Here is a 24,866-nt window from a genome sequence, read left to right on the forward strand (position 1 = left end):
AGTACTCGGCCGCCAGCAGGAGCTGCCAGGCTGTGGAGGGCGCCCCGGAAGCTATGGGTAAGTGCGGAGGGTTTGAGGTGGCTTCCCTTTGCAACCGTGGACACGGTAAGAGCCCACACCACCCCCGACTCCCGCTGCCCTTTATGGTGCCTGGGGACACGCCCGCCCTGGCCAGGTTGCCACGCCTGGGCTTTTCTGAGCCGCCCGCCGGCCCTGTCCTCCGCCCGCAGAGGTCCTGGTCCTGGCCGGATATCGCGCGCAGAAGGAGGACGAGCTGAGTCTGGCGCTCGGGAACGTGGTCCGGCAGGTGGGCTGGGGGTTAGCGCGGGGCTGGCTTTACCCAGAGCTGGGGGGCCGCCAGGGCCTTTTCCCCGAGCGCCTGGTACAGGTGAGGCCGGGCCAGGGGCGGGCTGGGGCGTCTCAGCGCGCGCCCCCCCCGAGAGCTGAGAGCGCCCTCCCGGTGCTTCATTCCCAGGAGATCCCAGAGACCCTGCGGGGCTCCGGAGAGGCGCGGAGACCGCGCTGCGCGCGCCGCCAAAGTAAGCGCAAGGGTCGGGGGCAGGGCCGGTGGGCGGGCGCTCGGAACCCGTGCGACCCCGGCGCCTCCACTTCTTGGCGACGGGGGCGTATCTGGGCGGGGCCTCGGGGCCGCTCTGCGGTCTGTGATTGGTTCTCGAGTACAATGCTCCGCCCTGGGGCGGGGCTGGAGATACCAAAGGCTGCTCGCCCCCCACCAGAGCTTCCCCCAGCTCCGCGTACTGGGGCATACGGCTCGAGTTTCCTCGCGCTTGTCCGGTGCTAGGTCATCCTGCCAAATATCCGGGCCCCCAAAGATGGTGCAAAGTGAACTTCAACTACAGCCCAGAGCAGGCGGACGAGCTGAAGTTGCAAGCTGGGGAGATCGTAGAAATGATAAAGGAGGTGAGGGGTGAGGTGATGGGACCATTTGGGGGAAGATAATGGAACACGTCTCCCGAGTGAGCGGGGTGGGAGGTGAGGGTGTGTACGGTGGGAATGGTGATGGCGCAGACATGGAGAAGCACGGGAGTGAGGGAGGAGAGGGCCCTGGGGCAGAACCAAGGGTGGAAGATTATCCTAGAGACTCTTGGGGCAGAACCAGATGTCCCTGCGTCCTCCCCCCTCCCCAGATTGAGGACGGCTGGTGGCTGGGGAAGAAGAACGGGCAGCTGGGAGCCTTCCCATCCAACTTTGTGGAATTGCTGGACACTGGGCCCCCAAGTGAGACCTCGACCCTGTGACCCTGTGACTCCCTGGGACCAGACTGCACTCTCCAATGACCCTCCAGTGGCATGAGCCACATATCCTGACCCTGTAACCCCTTTGACCCTCTCCCATGATCTAACCTGTGAATTAGCACCCTCCCTAAGCTCACTGTCCCCCACCAGGCCTTGATAACCTAGACATGCCTTCAGTCAGCCCTGATCCCCAGCGGCCTCCCAAGGTAAGTTGACTCAGAGTGGGATAGAGGTGGTGAGTTTCTCTTGGGGTGGTTGAAGGCACATCTGGTTCCTCCCTGCCCCTTCCCCCACTAGCTGAGCAGCCTGACCTATGACAGCCCTCCAGACTACCTGCAGACAGGTGAGCACCCAGCCAAATGGTCCCCCACCCCTCAGCCACTCCCAAGGTTGGGACTTGGGGGGGCCAGCTAGGCTGATGGAGGCGGGGGCTGCTGACAGATGCAGGAGGCTTGGCTACAGAGGACAGTGGACTGACCTCTTCCCAGTCTCCCACCCTGAGGCCTACAGAGTCCTGTTTGACTACCAGCCTGAGGCCCCAGACGAGTTGGCACTGCGGAGGGGCGATGTGGTGAAAGTACTAAGCAAGGTATGAGAAGAACAGGGTAGGGAGGGCCCAGGGAAGTGGGTGTTGGGATGGGTGGACCTGCACATGTACCCCCGAGTCTAAAATAAATGTTGAAATTATATCTATAAGAAGGAGTGGGACCCCAGAAAGGACCCTGGGGGACCTGGCTTACCTCTCTACTGGCATGTTTCTTTCCCAGACCACAGAAGATAAGGGCTGGTGGGAAGGAGAATGTCAAGGACGAAGAGGAGTTTTTCCAGACAACTTCGTACTCCCATCACCCCCAGTAAGTACAGAGCCAAGTACAGGCGGCAGGATGAGAGCAAGACTCCGTCTCAAGAAGAAAAAAAGAATAAAGCTTGGGAACGGGACCCAAACGTAAACACAAAATTCATTGATGTTTCGTATACACCTTAAGCCATAGCCCGAGGGTAACTTTATGTAGTATTTTTAATAATTTTGTGCATGAAATAAAGTTTTGACTGAGACCTGACAGGTAAGTTAGGTCGGGTGTGGAATTTTCCACTTGAGGCATAATGTTGGCACTCACAAAGTTTCAGAGTTTGGAGCATTTTGGATTTTGGGGGTTTTTTTGAGACAGAGTCTCGCTCTATCACCCAGACTGGAGTGCAATGGCAGGATCGCCGGTCACTGCAACCTCCGCCTCCCAGGTTCAAGCAACTCTCCTGCCTCAGCCTCCCGAGTACCTGGGTTACAGGTGCATGCTACCATGTCCCGCTAATTTTTGTATTTTTAGTAGAGATGGGATTTTTGCCATGTTGGCCAGGCTGCTCTCAAACTCCTGACCTCAAGTGATCCACTCTCCTCGGCCTCCCAAAGTGCTGGGATTATAGGTGTGAGCCACCACACCCAGCCTGCATTTTGGATTTCTGATTTTTAGATTAGGGATGCTCAACCTTTACTTCTTTTCTGCATAGATCAAGAAGCTGGTCCCACGGAAAATGGTATCTCGGGAATCAGGTGCGTGCCCGGGGAGCCTGGGATTGGGGAGTGTTCTCTGGGAGACCCACCAGTCCAGTTGCCCCTAAACACCCACAGCACCCCAGTGGTCCAGTACTCCCCCATAGGAGTCCCCTCACCTGTGGGTCAAGAGCTGGGTAGGAATGTATGTGAATCAATGTGTGGATCAATTTGTGTGTGTGTTAATATGTCAATGTTTCTCTGTGTGTCTTGAGAATGTGCCTATTGATGGATATAGATTTGTTTCATTTTGAAGGAATCGTATAAATCTTTGTACACATATGAGACTGTATGTTCACGTGTCTTATGTGTCAGTGAATAACTCTATGTATCTGTGGGGATGCCTTTTTATCATTTAATGTAATATTTGACACGTCAAAAATATATATAACACATATGTTACACAATTTAACACCCCTGGGCTGGGCACAGTGGCTCACACCTGTAATCCCAGCACTTTGGGAGGCCAAGGCAGGTGGATCACCTGAGGTCAGGAGTTCAAGACCAGCCTGGCCAACATGGCGAAACCCCATCTCTACTAAAAATACAAAAATTAGCCAGGTGTGGTGGCACATGCCTGTAATCCCAGCTACTCGGGAGGCTGAAGCAGGAGAATCACTTGAACCAGGGAGGGGGAGGTTGCAGTGAGCTGAGATTACACCACTGTACTCCAGCCTAGGTGACAGACCAACACTCCGTCTCAAAAAAAAAAAAAAAAAATTAACACCCATGAGCACCCTTAGTATGTCACGTAAACCTAAGGACTAGAACATTGCCTGTACTTTGTGTCCTCCTCCTCTTTCCCATTCTGCCACTTCCCTCACCCCAGAGGTAATCACTGTCTTAAATTTTATATTTATGGTTCCCCTGGGTTTTTAAGTTTTCTTACAAAAGTATGTGTCTAGAAAAAAAGAAAAGAAAACAAAAGTATGTGTCTAAACACCGTATCACTAAATTCGTTGTTTTGAGCTTCATAAAAATGATAGCATGTTTATAGTCTTCTGAGACTTGCTGGGTTTTTTTTGCTTTTGAGGTGGAGTCTCACTCTGTCACCCAGGCTGGAGTACAGTGGTGTCATCTCAGCTCACTGCAACCTCCACCTCACAGGTTCAGGCGATTCTCCCTCAGCCTGCTCCTTCAGGTGCCTGCCGCAATACCCGGCTAATTTTTTGTATTTTAGTAGAGATGGGGTTTCACCATGTTGCCCAGGCTGGTCTCAAACTCCTGAGCTCAGGCAATCTGCCCACCTTGGCCTCCCAAAGTGCTAGGATCACAGGAGTGACCCATCATGCCAGGCTGAGACTTGCTGTTTTTAATCACCATTATGTTTCTAAGATTCTTCCATGTTATGTGTAGATGTGGTGCATTTATTTTTCTCTGCTGTATAATATCCCTTGTAGGGAATTTGCAATTTATGTTTCTGGTTTCCTCCTGGTGTTGGACATTTTTGCATTTTTGTTGGACATTTTGTGGCTTCTAGGTTTTTTAGTTTTTGTTTTGAGACAGAGTCTCACTCTGTCACCCAGGCTGGAGTACAATAGCGAGATCACAGCTTATTGCAACCTCTACCTCCTGGGTTCAAGTGATTCTCCTGTTTCAGCCCCCTGAGTAGCTGAGATTACAGGCATGCGCCACCATGCACAACTAATTTTATATTTTTAGTAGAGACAGGGTTTCACCATGTCAGCCAGTCTGGTCTCGAACTCCTGACCTCAGGTGATCTGCCCACCTCAGCCTCCCAAAGTGCTGGGATTACAGGTATGAGCCACCGTGCCCAGCCTCTAGTTTTTTATTATTGCAAATAGTGCTGCTATGAACATTCATGAGTCCGTCTCCTGGTAAACAGAAACAACAGCTGCTCTAGGGAATAATCCTAGGAGTAGCATTGCTGGATTATACGGCGTGTCAATGTTCAACTTTTCTGAGATAAAGTCAAATTGATTTTCAAAGTGATTGTACACTTTAACACTCTACCATCAGTGTGTTAAGTAAGAGAGCCTATTGACTGAGATCCTCTTTAACACTTGATGTTATCAGATTTTGCTATTTTTGTGAATCTAGTAGGTAAAAAGTAGTATCTCATTGTGGACTTAATATGCATTTCCCAGGTTACTAATAATTTGTAGGAGTTCTTTATATATGCTGAATACCAATCCTTTTGGGTATACATGTTGCCAGTGCTTATTTTATCTCTGTGAGTGGTCTTCATTATTTTTTTATTTTTTTGAAGTGGAGTCTCTCTCTGTGGCCAGGCTGGAGTGCAGTGGCGTGATCTCGGCCCACTGCAACCTCTGCCTCTTGGGTTCAAACGATTCTCCTGCCTCAGCCTCCTGAGTAGCTGGGACTACAGGTGCCTGCCACCCCACCCAGCTAATTTTTGTATTTTCACCAATTTGGCCAGGATGGTCTCAATCACCTGACCTCGTGATCCACCCACCTCAGCCTCCCAAAGTGCTGGAATTACAGGCATGAGCCACTGTACCTGGCTGATTATTATTTTTTTTTAAGAGACGGTCTTACCATCTTGCCCGGGGGCTGGTGTGCAGTGGCTATTCACAGGTGCGATCATAGTGCACTGCAGCCTTGAACAGTAGTTCAAGGCCTCAGCAGTCCTTTTGCCTCAGCCTCCTGAGTAGTTGAGACTACAAGCATGCACCACCATGCCCAGCTTTTCATAATTTTTCAAAAAGTGTTTTTTGATGAATAGAAGTTCTTAATTTTGATGGAAAAAAATTATCAATCTTATCCTTAATGGTTAGCAGGTTTCTTGTTTAAGAAATCATTCCCCACCAGGCACGTTGGCTCACGCCTTTAATCCCAGCACTTTGGAAGGCTGAGGCGGGCAGATCCCTTGAGGTCAGGAGTTCGAGACCAGCCTGGACAACATAGAGAAACCCAGTCTTTACTATAAATACAAAAAAAAAATTAGCTAGGCATTAAAATGTTGCTTTTCATATTAGTGCTTTTATCCATGTAGTAGTGATTTAATGAGTGATACAATTATACCCTTTTCGCTATGGACAGTCGGTTATTCCAGCATTGTTTATCATTTTCTACAAGTAAGTTTATACAATTTCGGGGTTTGTTTGTTTTTTAGAGACAGAGTCTCGCTCTGTCGCCCAGGCTGGAGTGCAGTGGCGTGATCTCAGCTCACTGCAACCTCCACCTCCTCAATTCACCTACCTCAGCCTCCGGAGTAGATGGGACTAGAAACACACACCGCCATGCCCGGCTAATTTCTTTTGTATTTTAGTAGAGATGGGGTTTCGCTGTGTTACCCAGGCTAGTCTCGAACTCCTGAGCTCAGGCAGTCCACCTGCCTTGGCCTCCCAAAGTGTTTGGATTACAGGAATGAGCCACTGCGCCTGGCCAGGGTTTTTTTTTTTTTTGAGAAAGGGTCACTGGGTCTTTGTTACCCAGGTTGGAGTGCAGTGGCGATTGTAGCTCATCGCAGCTTCAACCTCCTGGGCTTAAGTGATTCTTCCACCTCAGCCTCTTCAGTAGCTGAGACTACAGGCAAAAGCTAGCATGTGCAGCTCATCTTATAATTTTTTGTAGAGACGGAGTCTCACTGTGTTGCCTAGGCTGGTCTTGAACTCCTGGGCTCAAGCAGTTCTCCTGTCATGGCCTCCCAAAGTGCTGGGATTAGAGGCATGAGCCATGGTGCCTGGCTTAGTTTTATGCATAAAACTATAATTTTCATAAGGTTTATTCCTAGATATTCTTAGATGTCTCAGAGTTTTGTGTCTTTAAAAAAATAGACATTCTTCTGTTTATTGCAGGAAGTAGAAATGCACCGTTTTTTGTATAAACTCTGATTATTGGCCAGGTGCAGTGGCTCACACCTATAATCCCAGCACTTTGGGAAGCTGAGGTGGGTGGATCACGAGGTCAGGAGTTTGAGACCCAGCCTAGCCAACATGGTGAAACCCCGTTTCTACTAAAAATACAGAAGTGAGCCAGGCGTAGTAGCGGCCATCTGTAATCCCAGCTACTCAGGAGGCTGAGGCAGAGAACTGCTTGTACCTGGGAGGCAGGGGTTGGAGTGAGCCGAGATCACGTCACTGCACTACAGCCTGGACAACAGAGCAAGACTGTCTCAAAAAAAAAAAAAAAAAAAATCCGGCCAGGCGCAGTGGCTCACACCTGTAATCCCGGCAATTTGGGAGGCCGAGGCGGGTGGATCACGAGGTCAAGAGATCGAGACCATCCTGGCCAACATGGTGAAACCCCGTCTCTACTAAAAATACAAAAAATTAGCCAGACGTGGTGGCACATGCCTGTAATCCCAGCTACTTGGGAGGCTGAGGCAGGAGAATCACTTGAACCCAGGAGGTGGAGGTTGTGGTGAGCTGAGAATGCGCCATTGCACTCCAGCCTGGGCAACAAGAGCAAAACAAACTCTGATTATTTCTAGTAATTTATCTGTAGGTTCTTTTTTTTTCTTTGAAAAGGAGTTTCCTTCTTCATTGCCCAGGCTGGAGTGCAATGGTTCAATCTTGGCTCACTGCAGCCTCTGCCTCCCAGGTTCAAGTGATTCTCCTGTTTCAGCCTCCCGAGTAGCTGGGATTACAGGCATGCGCCACCACACCCTGCTAATTTTGTATTTTTTAGTAGAGACGGGGTTTCTCCATGTTGATCAGGCTGGTCTCCTCCAACTCCTGACCCAACCTCAGGTGATCCACCCACCTTGGCCTCCCAAAGTGCTGGGATTACAGGCATGAGCCACAGAGCTTGGCCTTCATTTGTAGATTCTTATAAGTTTTCTATGAAGACAGACATGTCATTTGTGAATAATAATTTTGTTTAATTCTCTTCACTCCCACCTTTTTTTTTTTTTTTTTGAGACGGAGTTTCGCTCTTGTTACCCAGGCTGGAGTGCAATGGCGCGATCTCAACTCACTGCAACCTCTGCCTCCTGGGTTCAGGCAATTCTCCTGCCTCAGCCTCCTGAGTAGCTGGGATTACAGGCACGCGCCACCGTGCCCAGCTAATTTTTTGTATTTTTTGTAGAGACGGGGTTTCACCATGTTGATCAGGATGGTCTCGATTTCTTGACCTCGTGATCCACCCGCCTCAGCCTCCCAAAGTGCTGGGATTACAGGCGTGAGCCACCGCGCCCAGCCCACTCCCACCTTTTAATTTCATTTTATTAATGTATTAAAGTAATTGGGATCTCATACAACAGAAGAATTGAATAGAAGTAGTGAGGGTGAACATCGTCACGTTCCTGATTTTGAATCTAGTTTTCCCTTTTTCTCTTTTTTGTTTTTCTTTTGAGACAGAGTCTCATTCTGTCACCTAGGCTCGAATGCAGTGGCACAGTCTTGGCTCACTGCAACCTCTGCCTACTGGGTTCAAGCAATTATCCTGCCTCAGCCTCCAGAGTAGCTGGGACTACAGGTGTGCACCACCACATCTGGCTAAATTTTCTTTTGTATTTTTAGTAGAGACGGGGTTTCACCATGTTGGCCAGGCTTGTCTCAAACTTCTGGCCTCAAGTGATTTGCCCGCCTCGGCCTCCCAAAGTGCTGGGATTACAGCTGTGAGTCACTGTGCCTGGCCTAGTTTTCCCTTTTATTTCAGAGTCTCGCTCTGTCGCCAGGCTGGAGTGCAGTGGCATGATCTTGGCTCACTGCAACCTCTGCCTCTCAAGTTAAGGCGATTCTCCTGCCTCAGCCTCCCAAGTAGCTGGGACTACAGGCGCCTGCCATCACGCCCAGCTAATTGTTGTATTTTTAGTAGAGATGGGGTTTCATCATGTTGGCCAGGATGGTCTCAATCTCCTGACCTCGTGATCTGCCCACCTCAGCCTCCTAAAGTCCTGGGATTACAGGCATGAGCCACTGCGCCTGGCCCAGTTTTCCCTTTTAACAACGATGTTTGCCTAGGCTGTTTGTAGATATCTTTTTGTCAGGCTGAGTAAGGTTCTGTTTCTGTTTTACTTAGAATTTTTATAATAAATGAGTGTAGAATTTTCTCAATTTATCTGAATGTTTCAAAATGATCATATGGGTTATTACATTTTTGTAATTATTGTTTTTGAAACAGAGTCTTACTCCATCACCCAGGCTGGAGTGCAATGGGATGATCATTACCCACTGTAACCTCAAACTCCTGGGCTCAAGCGATCCTCCTCACTCAGCCTCCCAAGTAGCTGGGACTACAGGCATGTGCCACCATGCCCAGCTAATATTTTTTTTTGTAGAGGCAGGGCCTTTATGCCCAGACTTGTCTCAAACTCCTGGCCTCAAGCCATCCTCCCAGTTCAGCCTCCCAAAGTGCTGGGATTACAGGGGTGAGCTGCTGTGCTCATCCCTTACCTTTAATCTGTCAATGTGATGAATGACATCTGCAGAATTTTCAAACCACTCGTGCCTTCCTGGGATAAATCCAACTTAATCATGGTTTATTCTCTTTTTATATTGTTGTAATATTATTCTAGTTTTTCTTAAGATTTAAACAACTTCTTCAATTTCTTTAATAGTTAAAGAAAAGTCAGGGTAAAATTCTTGAATCAGTTGTGGAGTTACATGTTTTAAATTATCTACTTTATCTAAATTTTCTAATTATTTGCATAAAGTTGTTCATAGTATACTCTTTTCTTTTGGAGAGATAGGGTCTTGTTCTGTTGCCCAAGCTAGAGTGTGGTGGCACAATCAGAGCTCACTGCAGCCTCAAACCCTGGGCTCAAGTGATCCTCCCATCTCAACCTCCCAAGTAGCTAGGACTATGGGTGTGTACCACCATACCTGGCTAGTTTTTAAATTTATTGTAGAGAAAAGGTCTTGCTATGTTGCCCAGGCTGATCTTGAACTCCTGTGCTCAAGTGATCCTCCTCCCTTGGCCTCCCAAAATACTGGGATTACAGATGTGAGCCCCGTCACTCAGTTCTTTTTGTTATCTTTTTAATGAAACTGTCCTAGTGGGTATGAAGTGGTATCTCATTGTGGTTTTGATTTGCATTTCTTTGATGGCTAATGAACTGAGCATATTTTCATGTGCTTATTTCTTTTTTTTTTTTTATTGGTCTTGTGCTGGTATCATGTGCCTATTTCTTTTGGATAAATGTCTATTTGGATCCTTTGCCCATTTAAAAAATTGGATTATTTATCTTTTTACTATTGAGTTAGAAGAGTTTTTTATATATGCTAGATAAAAGTCCCTAATCACATATATGCATATTTGCATTATTTTGTCCATTCTCCTTTTTTAAAAAATTAATTACTTCTTAAAATTTTATTTATTTATTTTATTGTCTTTTTTTTTTTTTTTTTTTTTGAGACAGTCTTGTTCTGTCACCAGGCTGGAGTGCAGTGGCGTGATATCGGCTCACTCCAACCTTTGCCTCCCTGGTTCAAATGATTCTCCTGCCTCAGCCTCCTGAGTAGCTGGGATTACAGGCATGCACCACCACACCTGGCTAATTTTTTATATTTTGGTAGAGTCGGGGTTTCACAATGTTGGCCAGGATGGTCTTGGTTTCCTGACCTCATGATTCGCCTGCCTCGGCCTCCCAAAGTGCTGGGATTACAGGCCTGAGCCACTTCGCCCAGCCTAATTTTTTTTTTTTTTTTTTGAGATGGAGTCTCACTCTGTTACCCAGGCTGGTGCGCAGTGGTGAGATCTCAGCTCAGTGCAACCTCCGCCTCCCTGGTTCAAGCAGTTTTCCTGCCTCAGCCTTCCAAGTAGCTGGGATGACAGGCACCCGCCACCACACCGTCTAATTTTTGTATTTTTAGTAGAGATGGGGTTTTGCCATGTTGGCCAGGTGGTCTCAAACTCCTGACCTCAGGTGCCACCTACCTCGGCCTCCCAGAAGTGCTGGGATTACAGGCGTGAGACTGTGCCTGGCCTGTTGGTTCATTTTTGTCTAGCTTCATAGTTGCCTTGTGAGGAGAGGATTTGTCCACCACCTCATTCAGCTAGAGCCAAACCCTGCTTCTGTCACTCCTCCCTCCTAACCTTGTTCTCATGCTTTTCATTCCTTGTCTCACTGCACCTCTAGTTTACGAGCTCTCTCTCTAGCCTTTTGGCTCTGTTTACTCTGCTCTGTAATCTGTACAGGTAACATAAGCAATATACATGTAAATAAATGGGTTTATACATAGCTGTGCGGTGTTCTCTACCTGACAGTTCCACTATCTGTTGTGTGCTGTCTCTGCTGACTCCCATTCTTGGCGACCTGCCTCTGGCATGTTTTATGATCTTTGTTTATGAACTGATAGCTGGATTTTAATCTGTGGAACTCTTGCAGGCCCTAGTAGAAGACTTATTCCAGCGAGAGTTTGCTTTTGTTGTTGTTGTTTTCTGAGATGAAGTCTCGCTCTGTCGCCCAGGCTGGCGTGCAGTGGTGTGATCTGAGCTCACTGCAACTTCCTCCTCCCGGGTTCAAGCGATTCTTGTGCTTCAGCCTCCTGAGTAACTGGGATTACAGGTGCACACCACCATGCCCAACTAATTTTTTTTTTTTTTTGAGACGGAGTTTCGCTCTCGTTACCCAGGCTGGAGTGCAATGGTGCGATCTCGGCTCACCGCAACCTCCGTCTCCTGGGTTCAGGCAATTCTCCTGCCTCAGCCTCCTGAGTAGCTGGGATTATAGGCACGCGCCACCATGCCCAGCTGATTTTTTGTATTTTTAGTAAAGACAGGGTTTCACCATGTTGACCAGGATGGTCTCGATCTCTTGACCTCGTGATCCACCCGCCTCGGCCTCCCGAAGTGCTGGGATTACAGGCGTGAGCCACCGTGGCTGGCCCCCAACTAATTTTTGTATTTTTAGTAGAGATGAGGTTTCACCATGTTGGCCAGGCTGGTCTCGAACTCCTGACCTCAGGTGATCCACTTGTCTCAGCCTCCCAAAGTGATGGAATTACAGGCATCAGCCACAACACCTGGCCAAGAATTTGCTTTTACTTCTGCCTGTAGCCAGAGAACACAACCCACCAGAGGCTGCTTCAGCCCTCCTGAAGAAAGGTGGCACTGCTGTGTGGTACTGAGCTTTGGGCCTGTGGAAAGCTGAGGGAGCAGAGCCCAGGGCCCTGGCTTAGTAGCTAATAGCAGAGCTGCCCACCACCCCCGCCTTTCTGGCTTCAGTTCTTTCTCTTTTTTTTTTTTTGAGACAGAGTTTCACTTCTGTTGCCCAGGCTGGAGTGCAATGGCGTGATTTGGCTCACTGTAACCTCCGCCTCTCAGGTTCAACCGATTCTCCTGCCTCAGCCCCTCAAGTAGCTGGGACTGCAAGTATGCGTCACCACACCCAGCTAATTTTTGTATTTGTAGTAGGGACAGAGTTTCACCATGTCGCCCATGCTAGTCTTGAACTCCTGACCTCAGGTGATTCGCCCGCCTCAGCCTCCCAAAGTGCTGGGATTACAGGTGTGAGCCACTGTGCCCGGCCCTTCTGCCTAGTCTTGTCAGTCACACTTAACTCTCTAACACACTACGTATTTTACTCGTTTTATTTATGTCTGCTTCCCCAGTAGAACATGAACTGTCTGGCTGCTGTGGGAAGAACACATGCTGGGTGGGGTGGGTACAGCCAATACCCAGGTGAAGGTGCTGGTGACCTGATCTAGAGCACTTAGTGGTGGAGATGGTGACAAGTGACTGGATTCAGGAAATACTTGGACAGTAGCATGGACAGGATTTGCTGATGGTTTGGATGTGCCTCATAAGGAAATAAAGGTAGTCATTTGTCATCCAAGCAAGTGGGTAAATGGGCCAGATGGGGACCATGGGGAAACGGGTAGATTCAAAGGGCCATGGGGGTCGGGAAGCAAGAGATTGGTTTGGGATATGTTAAGCATATGATGCCCATCAGCGCTCCAACTGTAAATATTGAGAGGGAAGTTGGATATGAGTCTGGAGTTCAGGGAAGAATGAGCTAGAGATGAAAATTTGGAAGTCATTGACTTGTTGATGATAATTAAATCCATAAGACTGGGTGAGATCTCTTAGGGAGTAAATGAGAGAGAAGATAAAGAATTCTGAGGGTGGGCCAGGCGCCGTGGCTCACGCCTGTAATCTCAGCACTTTGGGAGGCTGAAGCAGGCTGATCACTTGAGGTCAGGAGTTCAAGACCAGCCCGTCCAACATAGTGAAACCCCTTCTCTACTAAAAATACAAAAATTAGCCGGGTGCGGTGGCATGTGCCTGTAATCCCAGCTACTTGGGAGGCTGAGGCAGGACAATCCCTTGAACCTGGGAGGCGGAGGTTGTAGTGAGCCAAGATCTTGCCTTTGCACTCCAGTCTGGGTGACAGAGACTCAGTCTCAAAAAAAAAAAAAAAAAGAATTCTGAGGGTGGACTGAAAGGGGGAAGGTTGTTGCCACAGTCCAGGAATGAGATGAAGTCTGAACCAGAGAAAAGCCATGGGTGCTCAGAGGGACAGGTTTTAGAAAGTATAGATTAAAAACCTGCCAGGACATGAGCCATCTCCCCTACAGAGCCTTCTCTGACAACTCTCTGCTAGGTGTCCCTCTGGGGTACTCCCACAGTTCCCTATGCATGAGGGTAGTCAGCGTCCCAGGAGGCAGAGTCAACCAACAGCCATCTCCTGCCCATAGTCCCCTGCACACAGCACAAGACAGGGTCAGTGACTGTTAGATGGATGAACGCTCCATGCCTCTCTCTTCCCAGCTCCTATTAAGGAACCAAAAAAGTTGATGTCCAAAGCATCCCTCCCTACAGTCAAGAAGTTAGCGGCAGCCCCCACTGGGCCCAGCAAAGCTAAGTAAGGAGCAGAATGGGTTGGGGGAAGGAGGGTAGAAGGAAATGCCCCTCCCTGTGCCCCACGCCCAGGGCCTGATGAAGATGTGTTCCAGGACGTCTCGGACACCCAGCAGGGACAGTCAGAAGCTCACCTCCCGAGACTCAGGTAGGGGCTGCCTTCCTCCAGTGTGGGGAGGCCTGGAGGACAGGAGTGGGGTGGCTGTGCTGAGGGACAGAGGTGGGAGGAGACGGAGGGTCAGAGTAGGCTTGGGTCCCTGAACTTCTGCTCTCTTAGGCCCCAGTGGCGGCTTCCAAAGTAGAGCTTCGTGCCACACTGGCCGAAAGCGATCCAAAACCCAGACTCCCCAGCAACGCTCTGTGTCCAGTCAGGTGAGGGGTAGGAGGCATGGGAGAGTGGGGGTGCTGGGCAGAGGCTGGTTCTCAGCTGTGGTGTGCATGGGTGAAGCATCCTAGGCCACAGAGAACCAGACTCAACCTCAGCTGAGACTTCACCTCCCATCACGGCAGGAGGAAGAGCAGAGCAGCCCAGCAAAGGCCCCCTCTGCGAAGAGAACCCCCATGCTGGACAAGACCGCCACCCCAGAGACGCCCCCAGCTGTGGAGAAGGCCCCCAGCTCCAAGAAGGTCCCAGCTCCTGACAGAATCCCCTCCCCAGAGAAGACCCTCACTCCAGGGGATAAGGCCTTTATCCCAGGGAACTCCACCTTGGGAAAGATGCTGGCTCCTGACAAAGTCCCCACCTCAGAGAAGATGGTGACTCTGGAGGAAAAGACCTCTGTCCAGGAGAACTCCATCCCAGAGAAGACCCCAACTGTGGACAAACCCTCCATTCCACAAAGGGTCTTTTCCACGGAAGAGGCTCCTGCCCCAGAAGTCCCATCTACGGATAAAGTCCTTGATCCAAAGATGGCCCCTCCGGGGGATGAGGCCCCCACTCTAGAAAAGATCTTGACCCCAGAGCTTTCTGAAGAGGTGTCCACCAGCGATGACACTCAGTGCTATCACTTCTCTCCGGAGGAAGGCATGCAGAAGGTCAAGTCCTTTGTAGCCAAAGAGGCTCAATCCCAGGAGAAGGCCCACATGCCAGTGGCACCCCCACTGCAGCCTCCTTCCTCAGAGTGGTGCCTGGGAGAGATGAAATGCCCCCTTGTTAGAGGGGACAGCTCCCGACCCCAGGCTGAGTTGAAGTCTGGGCCAGCATCCAGGCCTGCCCTAGAGAAGCCCCCCACCCAGGAAGAGGCTACAACCCTTCTAGAGGGGGCACCTTCCAAAGACCAGAGGATTCCTGAAGAGGAGGCGCCCCCCAATGAGGAGAGGCCTCTCAGAGAGGAGGTGCCCCCAAAAGAGGAATTGCCCCCAAAAGAGGTGCTCCCCAAAGAGGAGGTGGCTCCAAAAGAGGAGGTGCCCCCTATTGAAGGAGTCTTTGCCCAAAAAACACGTCCTATCAAGCCCCCTCCAGACTCCCAAAAGACGCTCACGCTCCCGACCCTGGTCCCACAAAACTCGGAAAGCAAGAATGAGGGAGTCGATGTAACGACGCTGAAGGGCGAGGTGGAGTCTCTAAGGAGGGCGCTGGAGCTGATGGGGGTGCAGCTGGAGTGAGTGGGCAGCGGCAGGGTGTGGAAGGGAGGGTCCCCCCACAGCCCTCTCCTGCCCAGCCCCTCACCTCCGCCTCGGCCTGCAGGAAAAAGCTGACGGACCTCTGGGAGGAGCTGAAGAGCGAGAAGGAGAAGCGCCAGCGGCTGGAGGTGAGGCGCGCGTCCCGGCGGGAGGGGGCCGGCAGCGGGTCGCCCCCTGACAAAGTCTCCACCCAACTCCCGACCAGGTCCAGCTGATGCAGGGGACCCAGAAGTGCCAGACCCAGAGCATCACCCACGCACAGACGCAGACCTCCTGAGGGCGGGCCTGGGAAGGGACAGAGGCCTGGCCTGGCTGGGGCCACCCACGTTCTTGCACACGACTTTGGGAAACAGAAAATAAACTGCCTCGCACGGCTTGGTCTGGTCGCTGGGGGCGGTTCCTGCGCGGGGGCAGGGCCTGGGCCTCCGCATTCCGGGCGGTCTGTGCCGGGCACATCTGGCCAACATGTGGCTCCCATTACCGTTCCCAAGGCCTGCGCGCGGCTATTTTTATCCACCGGATGGTGAGGGGCGGGGGAGGGTGTCTCCTTCGGACGCCAGCCGCGCGCTGGAGAAATGGCGGGCAGGGGGGGCGCCGGCGGGGTCGGGCTGGGTCGCCCGGCCTGGATTCCGGAATCCAGCTGTACGCCGGGGAGGAGCCGGGCGGGCCTTCTCGCGAGCTCGGACCCCTCCCAGCTGGCCTCCCGGTCCGCTCAGAGGGACTCCTGCCCTCTCGCGTGAACGCACCTCGGCGCAGACGTGAAGTCCACCGCCCAGCCCAAGCACCCATGGTTACACCGGGGCTAATAGCACCTTAGCCTCGAGGTCAGGGTCCCGGGGCCTGGTGTGTGTGTGTCATGGGAATGTATGAACCCAGGGCACCGTGGGGACGGGGCGACGTGTGCCCAGGCGCTTGCCGGTAAGGAATGCGTTTTAATAAGGAATGCGTGTGCTCTGCTCTGTGTGCGCGGCTGGGTGCAGACCTGTGGGCTTCTGCCCTTCTGCTGGCTGTGGAGTGAACGCGGGCAGGTGTGCTGTGTCGTCAGGCGGGTGGGGGGAGGGGTGCAACCAGGGTAAAGGAGTCAAGCGGGGCCTCAGCCCTGGGACCCCGGCGTGGCAGGAGCCTGGGGTCCGCTGGGGGCAGGGGTAACAGAGGGAGAGACTGAGTCACTGAGAATGCAGCTTTCTTTCATTTGGTCACTTCACCTCTTCATCGTCCCCCAGAGAGGGAGTGGGGACCCTGCATCCTGCCCCCTCCCCCGCCCCCGGGGTCTTCTGGCAGGACTGGGGCAGGGAGCCTCTCAAGGGGTGGCGGTCCACGCCCAGTAGCACCGGAGAGCCGTGGGGGCCAAGGCAGTCCGAAGGTCTGGGGCAGCTCTGTGCTCCTGTGCAGTCCGGCACGTCCAGCGCCTTGCAGCTGGAGCCGGGGCCTATCAGTAATAGTGCATGCGGCTCAGGGTGCCCGCGCCCGTGGCCGTGGGGCTGGGCCCCAGCGTGCCTGTGCCCAGCAGGTCCGGCTGCCCGGTGCGCCAGATCTCCCGCAGGATCCGCTCGCGCTCCTCCAGCCGCTGCGCCCGCTCCAGCTCCTCCGCCGACGTGAAGACGTTGACGCTGAGGGGCCCGTCGGGCTCCGCGGACAGCTCGGGGCCCGGCAGCGTGTCGTCCGGGCCCAGCCGCGTCACCGTGTCCTCCTCGTCCTCGTCGTCGTCCTCGGGCTCCAGGGTGCTGCCGCGGGGGTCCCGGCGCTGAGCTGGGCCCCGGGGCCGCGGGCGCGGCGCCCACGAGATGCTGATGACGAGCAGGCACAGGGTGAGCAGCAGGCCGAAGCAGACGCCCAGCACGAAGTAGAGGCCGAAGCTCTCGGGGTTGGCTGCGAGGCACAGGGCGGGGGTCATAGAGGGGCCCGGGCGGGTGGGGGGCGTCCCACTTGGAAAAGACTCCAGGTTCTAGGTCTGGGGGCAAGGCCTGTAACCCCTACTCGAAGGGCATGAGGGAACCGCCAGCGGGCAAGGGGGCGGGAGCGGGGCGGAGGGGACGGGCGAGGCGCTGGGGAGGGAAGGGGATGGTGGGCAGGGAAGGGTCCAGGCCCCCGGTCTTCCGGCGCCCGCCCTCACCGCGGATGTGCGCGTAGGCAGCCAGGCTGTTGCTGAGCAACTCCATGTCCCTTCGCGGGGCATCCATGCTGTTTTGGGGGACAGCTCCCCTGCCAGCCTGCGAGGTCAGCAAAGTCAGATCCTCCTCCCAGCCTGGAGCCGACCCCGACCTCTTCTGCGGGCAGCTCCCGGGTTCCACCCTGGAGAGAGCGCTTCCCTAACTTCGTGGCGGCCCCGGGCCCTACCGGGGCGAACCCCTCTCCCGAGCGCGGACGCCCCTCCAGCCCGAGGAGAAGCGCCGGGGGCTGCGGGAGGTCCCGCCCCCTTGTGGGGTCCCCAGCGGAGACCGAGTTCCGTAGTCCCGGGGCAGGATGAAGGATGGGGACGCGGAGCCTCCTCCACTCCCCAGCCGGGCTCCGGGAAGGAAAGCCGCCTCCCTCCCCGCCCCGCTGCCCCGAGGGTACCCACCGGCCCGGGGCCGGGCCCACTCACCGTCAGCGCCCCGCTTCCTGGCTGCCCAGCCCCGGCGCGTCCCGCGGCCGCATACACTGGCCCCCGCCCCCGCCCGCTCCGGTCCCGCCGCCCCTCCGGCCTCGCGGGGCTCCCAGGCCGCGGCAGCGCGGGCGGGACACGGGCCGAGGGACCAGCCGGCGGAAAGTTTCCTCCGAGGAAAGAGGAGGGACGGGGCGGGGCGGGGCGGGCGGGGAGGAGGGGAGGAAAAGGGCCGGGAGAGGAAGGGGAGAGGAGCGGGCAGCCGGGAGGAGGGAGAGCCCGGCCCGCGGGCCGTCCGTCCCCCACAGGAAACCGCCGGGGAGGCCGCGGCTGGGACCCGCCCCCAGGCCACTAACAACAACAGTGAGGCTGGAGCTCTGCCTGCGCGCGGGCCGGGGGCTAAACCCTGGACAGGTTCTTTCCCTTACTCCGCCTGACAACCCTGCGACGTGGTACGATTATCCCCACTTCGCAAATAAAATAAACAGAGTCATGGAGAGATTGAATGACTTTACCAAACCGTCAGAATTTGAACCTGCTGCTCTCTGACCCTAAAGCCTGAGCTCGAAACCACCGCTCCCCCTCCTAGGAGGCCCCATCCGGAGAAGACCGCTTCTTTTCCCCAGACCCACGCCGGCGTGGAAGGGAGGGGACTGTCCACCCCTCTTCCCAGGCCCCAGTCTTGAATGTGTCCCCTGGCCGAGCTCTGGCCTGGTCACGCAGGGTTAATGATTGTTGGGCTGCGGCTTTGAGCCAGGCCCCTGCCAGCAGCCTCGCAGACCCCAGCTCGGGGCCTCTGTGCCTGCAAGCTTCTGCGCTCTTGTGCACCAAACAGCTTGTGGTGGCTTGTGGCGGATCCCACCCCATTCCATCCCCTCCCACCCTATCGTGTTCCCCACCTCCCACCCCAAGGCTAAACCTGCCTGTGCTCACACACACATTTCCCACCTGGGCTTGTGCATGCAATGTGGTGTGTGATCAGTGTGTGAGGCTGGGGGCTTCTTTCTGCCCTGTCTCCCCGGGGCCCCCCATCATGGGCCTCCCCTCCCTTGCTGAAGCTAGGATGAGGGGGAGGCTGCCTTGGCGGGAGCCTTAGAGAGGAGGAGGGAAGGAAGGGGGAGAGGAAATTGCAGACATAGCTGAAGAGGCTGCCTGAGGCCTGTGGGCCAGCGACCCTCTCCCTGTCCCAGCTGCAGACCCCTACTCCCCCAGTCCCGAGACTGGGTTCAAGTAGAGGGCAGATCTAGGTGGGGGAGGACTAGGACTGACTCCCATGGGGATGGAAAAGGGACTCCTGGGTGTCTTTGTGACTGTTTAGTCTGTTCTGTGAGAGTGCGTGGTGGTATTTTTGCCCACATCCATATATTTGCGTATTAATGTGGTGTATTCGTATTGTTGTGGGGGGGTGGGTATGTCTGTGTGTCAATCTGTGCAGCTACTGGTCAGCAAACACTGTGTATGTCTAGTACTTCCTAGTCTAGACCACAGCATCTGTGGATTTAAACAACTTGGGATCAAAAATATTCAAAACCAACATTAATGCACTGAACATGTAAAAGTTTTTTTTCTTGTTATTTCCTAAACAATAGATATATTTTTTTCTTTAAGACAGGGTCTCACTCTGTTGCCCAGGCTGGAGTATGAAGGTGCTATCTCAGCTCATCACAACTTCCACTTCCTGGGCTCAAGAGATCCTCCCTTTTCATTCTCCCAAGTAGCTGGGAGGGACCACAGGTCCCTCAATATCCACCACCACGCCTGGCTAATTTTTGTAGAGATGGGGTTTTGCCACGTTGCCCAGGCTGGTCTCGAACTCCTGGGCTCAAGTGATCCACCCACCTTAGCCTCCCAAAGTGCGGGGATTACAAGCGTGAGTCATCACACCAGCCAATAGTATATTTTCATAGCAGTTACATTGTATTAGATATTATAAGTAATCAAGAGGTGATTTAAAGTATATAGGAGGATGTGTGTAGGTTAAATGCAAATACTGAACCATTTTATTTTACATCGGGGACTTGAGGATCCTCAGAAGCGAGGTCATGGAGCCCATCCCCTGAGGATACTGAAAGACAGCTCTAATGGGGATTTAACAAGAAACAGAACAGACACAAATCTTTGCCCTCTCGGAGCTGACACTAAATTGGAGAAAAAATAGAAGATAATCTCAGATGCTTCTAAGTGCTCAGGGGATGACAGGACAGGGTAATGTGATGGACAACACCTGGGGGTGGCTCATACCGGGACAGCCACAGTGAGACCTGAATAGGGGGCAGCCGTGCCAGGATCTGGGGTGAGTGTCTGAGCAGGATCAAGGGCAGGAGTAAGAACATACTTGAGATACCTCCCTCCAAGGGCAGAGAGCCATGCAGATGGTGTGTGGGTACAAGGGAGAGTGGCAGGGGCTGCCCATGCAGGGGCTCGCTGGCCTTGCTGAGGAGCTTGGTTTGTGGTGGCGGTGGTGTTTTGGGATGGAGTTTTGCTCTTGTTGCCCAGGCTGGAGTGCAATGGCGCGATCTCGGCTCACCACAACCTCCGCCTCCCGGGTTCAAGTGATTCTCCTGCCTCAGTCTCCTGAGTAGCTGGGATTACAGGCATGTGCCACCACGCCTGGCTAATTTTGTATTTTTAGTAGAGACAGGGTTTCTCCATGTTGGTCAGGCTGGTCTCAAACTCCCAACTTCAGGTGATCCGTCTGCCTTGGCCTCCCAAAGTGCTGGGATTACAGGTGTGAGCTACCGTGCCCAGCCAGAAGCTTGGTTTTTCATGTAAGTGTGGTAGGGAGGCCCTGGAGCGTTGATCAGGGGAGTGGCATGGTCCCCTGACACGCTTTGGAAGGATCCCTGTGGTGGCTCAGTGTAGGGTGGGCCACTGTGGGCAAGAAGGGGAGCAGGGAGGGCGGTGAGAGCGGGGCCGGTGGAGGGGTGAGAGGGCTCAGACTTAGGTGGTGTTCCGAAGGGAGTTCCTGCCCTGAACTTGTACGTGAGGGAGAGAGTTTAGAGGAACACCTTGATACTGGGGCTGGGGCACCTGAGGAAAGTCCACATGGGGAAGCAGTTTTGGGGGGAGTCAGTTTCACTGTAGATAGGTTAGATCTGAGAATGCCCATTAGATAATCTGGGTGCAGGTGTTGGCAAGGCAAGTGGAACCCCCAGGAGTCTGGCTGGAAAAGATATTTGAGAGTCCTCACCACATAAGATGGATTTACCACCCCAGGATCAGGGGAGGCCGACCACCTGGGGCAAGCGGGCAGAGAGAGAAGGGTCTGAAGCTTAAGCCCTGGGCACCTCCTGGAGGTGAAGTCAGCAAGGAGAGACCAGTGAGGTGGGAGGAGAACCAGGCCAGAACAGGGACATGATCAAGTGCGTGTGATCGGGCTGAGAGGTAAAGACAAGGCCAGAATTTGTCACCTGCCTTGGGTGAGGTTTGAAGACTGTCAGCAATATTGAGTTTCTGTGGGTTGTATTCCTATTTCTTCAAGGGATGTATGTCACTGACTGTTTGCACAGGTAGCTTATTTATGTGCAGGATTGCTGGGAGTGTGTGAGCGTGTTCAATGTCTGCCATCCACGGGAATATAGGTGTGTGTATGTCTGACCACGTGTGTTGTGTGCTTCATTGCCTCAGTTCGTGTGGCACATACCTGTCCTGTCCCTGTGAGGTCCATGTGCGTGCTTCTCTGTGTGCAGTCTAAAATTTTGGATCTTTTCTGTCAAGCTGTTTCCTGGCATCTCTGTGCTATGCAGCTCTCTGTATCTTTGCCTGCAGGCTAAAGTGTGTTTGTGTCTGGGTTGGTATGTGACATAAATGTTGTTTGGAGTGGGTCAGGTGTGACTCAGCCCTAGTGAAGCAGGATGAGGGTTGAGATGGTTGCTGGTGCCTACAGGGAGAGGGACGCCCATTAACCAGAGTGCTGTCTTCTCCAGGAGCAAGCCAGGCCCCTGTGGCCAAGCCAGGCCGGGTGAGAGAAGTGGCAGCCTTGCCCTGGGGGGTTTTGAGAAGCCATTCTCTTGGGGGCCCTGGGGAAGGTGCCTGAAACCTTTGGCCAATGTGGCTGTCCCCGTGGTCCACATGCCCTTCCCACCCCCTGCCTAGCTGCTTGACTGCCTGCTGCTCCTAGCCCACCAGCCTGTCCATAGGTCTGCGCAGCCACCTGCTTCAAGTCTCTCTGCAGGTCTGTCACCTGCTAGACTGGCTCTCATCCCACCTATCCACCTGCCCATCTCCTCCCTACCTCCTCACTGCCTGTCTGCCCAGGACTTACCTGCTGTCATCTGCCTACCTGCCTGCTTGTTGACTGCTTCTCTGCCCTCCTGTCTGCCTGTGAGACTAGAGATTTGTCACCTTGGAAAGCACAGAGAGTGCTCCTAAGAGGAAACACAGGAAGGACAGGCCTTGATGGAAGGTCGGAGGGCTGAGAGATCCAGAGCCGATGGGAGGGCGCTTGAGAGTGCCAGCATCTTCAGGGCCTGGTGGAAACCCAAGGACTGCTCTGCTCCTGGCCCCAGTGGTCAAACCGAAGACTGGCCCTGGCTATTCTGCTGTTGACATGGGTCTCACCCCACCACGGGATAGGTCCTGGATGGAGGGAGGACAGAGACTCACCAGGGGCCTCCTGAGTCCTTTGAGTGTCCCCACACCCCCAGCACCCAGGAAAACTGCTGGAAAGAGGGTACTGGCAGTAATTTGCTAAATGAACAACAATAGGCCTGGTGTGGTGGCTCACGCCTGTAATCCCAGCACTTTGGGAGGCTGAGGTGGGCAGATCACTTAAGTCCAGGAGTTTGAGACCAGCCTGGGCAACATGGCGAAACCCTGTTTCTACAGAAAACTACAAAAATTAGCTGGGCATAGTGGCGTGCACCTATGTTCCTGGTACTCAGGAGTGTAAGGTAGGAGGATCGCTTGAGCCCAGGAGATGGAGGCTATGGTGAGCTGTGATCACGCCACTGTACTCCAGCCTGGATAACAGAACAAGACCCTGTCTCAAAACAAACAAAACAACAGCAACACCAAGAAAACAATAACAGGGACAATTTCCAGCACCTGGCACTCTGCCAAATGCTGTGCATGCTCCGAGCCTTCCATCTTCCTAGTGACCCTGTGCAGTTTGTAGCATGGCCCCCATTTGCCAAGAGAGAAGTGAGGTGAAGCAGTGCCTGTGGAATCACATGGCTGCAGGTGGTGGGGCCAGGACTGGACCTCAGAGCCCACGCTCTCCACCGCTTTCCAGCCGGCGACGCTAGGCCATGGTTCTCTACCCCTCAGACCCAAAGCTGCCTTTTCATAATGCTTGTTATTGCTCACTTTATGTTCCTGAAATGAAATTTACGGCTAATATGCCAACCTTTACATCTAATTACAAATCATACAATTATTTTGGCTTCATTAATATATAAGAAATAAAAGGTAATGATAATGTGTTTGTGAGTGGCCGATTGCTGAGGAGGTCATGGCTGTGCATGCAAACTGACACCAGAGTGTGGTGGTGTCAGGGTCTGAAACGATGAACTCTTGGTAAAGTTCTCAACTAAAGTGCACGTTTCCTCCTCTTTATACAGTAGTTGCATTTCTGGAAAATCCAGTGTATACTAGAATGAGTACACTCTGTGTTTATATGTAAAATGGAGTTAGAGCCTTGGCTCTGGGAATTAAAAACAAGCCTTTCACTTATGTTGTGCAGGATGTAGAAGGGTGGTCCCTGGCACCACCCTTGTAACTGCCAGTCATTGTGATGACCAGTCCCCTCATCCCCTTCCTCCACAGTGGCCACAACAGGAAAGATTCCTGCCCTGGTTCAGGAGCTCAGCATTGGAACCAGGGAGACGGGCGTGAGCAATAATTGGATATACGTCAGGTTGTGATGAGCACAATGAAAAAAAAATGACCAGGTGGACAGGTGAGGGAAGGCCTCTCTTAGGAGGTGGCATTTTGAGCAGACACCTAAATGAGTGAGGGAGCCACGGAAATACCTGGGGGAGGAGCCTTCCAGAAAGAATAACTGGTGCAGAGGTGGTGCGGTGGAAGCATGCATGGCTTGTTCAGGATCAGGAGGCCCAAGCAGCAGGCATAGAGTGAGGGGTGAGGGGCTGGGCAGGTGGGGAGGTGGCTGGGTGTGCAGCCTCACTGTGTTGAGCTTTATAAGCCACATAAAGCTTTGGATTTTTTCTGGCATGGAGTGGAAGCCATCGGAGGGTTATAAACAGAAGAGGGACAAGGGACACAATGGGTTTTTTTTTTTTTAATTCTTTTCTTTTGAACCTAGTTTTAGCTGAACAGTCAGGGTTTTTAAAGGCTCACTCTGGCTACCGCATGGTGTCTGGACTGTGGTGGGGAAGAATGCAAGACCAGGAGGCCAGAAATGGGGGCTTAGGGTGGTTGCCGTGGAGCTGTGACAAGTGGTCACATTCTGCCCATGTTCTGAAGGTAGGGCCAGCTGACAGGAGCAGCAGTGGATTGGACATGCGGTGTGAGAGAGGATGAGAGGGAGGGAGAGAAGGAGGGACGCAGGGACAGAGAAAGTCAAGGCCAACTTGGCTTTAGAGCCTGAACAATACAGCCACCAAGACCATTCCTCACTCCCTTTCCCACTTCCGCTAGCTTGACAGCTCGTTGGGCTCTTCCCAGGGACACTGGAGACCAGGGTGGCTAAAGGGGATGTCAGCTTCTCAGTTCTCATTTGGTTTGACCTTTCAGGACCATGTGAGTGGTCAGTGTGACCACACTGGTGCGACCCATCCTTCTGGTACTTTCCCCTTCCTTTGCTGCCACAGGGCTCACAATAAAAACCTGTGAAAGAACAGCAATCCAAGAAGTTCGATTTTTTTTTCTTTTTAAATTGACCAACTCACAACCAAGGAGTTTAGATCAATACACCAAACTGTTCAGGAGTGCCAGGGTGTACCAGGCCCAGACCCAGGTGCTGAGGAGGTAAAGGTGAGCAAAGCAAAGCCTCTGCCTGCAGGGAACTTGCTGTCTTGTGTTTTGCTGAATGTAAGCGTGACACATGTAGGTGCCCGGGAGGTATCTGTGCCCTGAACAGAGGCTGAATGGGCAGCGGGACAGGCGTGAGGCTGAACATGGAGACAAGGTCCAGAGCTGAGAGTGGCAATGGCGGGCTGGG

At 53.0% G+C, this 24,866-nt stretch overlaps 2 protein-coding genes across 3 annotated transcripts; one reads left to right on the plus strand and one right to left on the minus strand.

The window, feature by feature from the left end:
- Positions 1–235: 235 nt before the first annotated feature.
- Positions 236–15,533, plus strand: SH3D21 (SH3 domain containing 21). The gene is made up of 15 exons (XM_012439592.3): positions 236–307; positions 476–539; positions 803–921; positions 1,149–1,239; positions 1,407–1,462; positions 1,554–1,599; positions 1,745–1,845; positions 2,024–2,110; positions 2,763–2,805; positions 13,447–13,540; positions 13,632–13,684; positions 13,814–13,908; positions 14,047–15,137; positions 15,224–15,287; positions 15,365–15,533. Exons 3-15 carry the CDS (start codon positions 910–912, stop codon positions 15,434–15,436), a joined length of 1,905 nt encoding a protein of 634 aa, XP_012295015.1. The 5' UTR covers positions 236–307; positions 476–539; positions 803–909; the 3' UTR covers positions 15,437–15,533.
- Positions 15,534–16,325: 792 nt separating this feature from the next.
- Positions 16,326–18,482, minus strand: EVA1B (eva-1 homolog B). 2 transcript variants are annotated; one of them, XM_012439535.2, is made up of 3 exons: positions 18,172–18,482; positions 17,273–17,369; positions 16,326–17,028 (listed from the first exon to the last, which is right to left on the minus strand). In XM_012439535.2, the coding sequence occupies exons 2-3, from the start codon at positions 17,337–17,339 to the stop codon at positions 16,592–16,594; spliced, it is 504 nt and encodes a 167-aa protein (XP_012294958.1). In that variant the 5' UTR covers positions 17,340–17,369; positions 18,172–18,482; the 3' UTR covers positions 16,326–16,591. The 2 variants fall into 2 exon arrangements, with proteins under 2 accessions (XP_012294958.1, XP_012294949.1); XM_012439526.3 differs by lacking the exon at positions 18,172–18,482 and adding an exon at positions 17,744–17,927.
- Positions 18,483–24,866: the final 6,384 nt, after the last annotated feature.

Source organism: Aotus nancymaae, unplaced genomic scaffold, assembly GCF_030222135.1.
Source record: "Aotus nancymaae isolate 86718 unplaced genomic scaffold, 86718_ANA_hifiasm-v0.15.2.pri h1tg000053l, whole genome shotgun sequence".
NCBI classification, from domain to species: Eukaryota; Metazoa; Chordata; class Mammalia; order Primates; family Aotidae; genus Aotus; species Aotus nancymaae.

Excerpts from the sequence above, each read along its gene's own strand:
- SH3D21 (XM_012439592.3), top strand. Across the intron at positions 2,111-2,762 it reads TCGTACTCCCATCACCCCCA|ATCAAGAAGCTGGTCCCACG; the intron begins GTAAGTACAGAG and ends TTTTCTGCATAG. Across the intron at positions 13,909-14,046 it reads AACGCTCTGTGTCCAGTCAG|GAGGAAGAGCAGAGCAGCCC; the intron begins GTGAGGGGTAGG and ends CCATCACGGCAG.
- EVA1B (XM_012439535.2), bottom strand. The coding sequence starts at position 17,339 with ATGGATGCCCCGCGAAGGGACATGGAGTTGCTCAGCAACAGCCTGGCT. Across the intron at positions 17,029-17,272 it reads TGCCTACGCGCACATCCGCG|CCAACCCCGAGAGCTTCGGC; the intron begins GTGAGGGCGGGC and ends TGTGCCTCGCAG.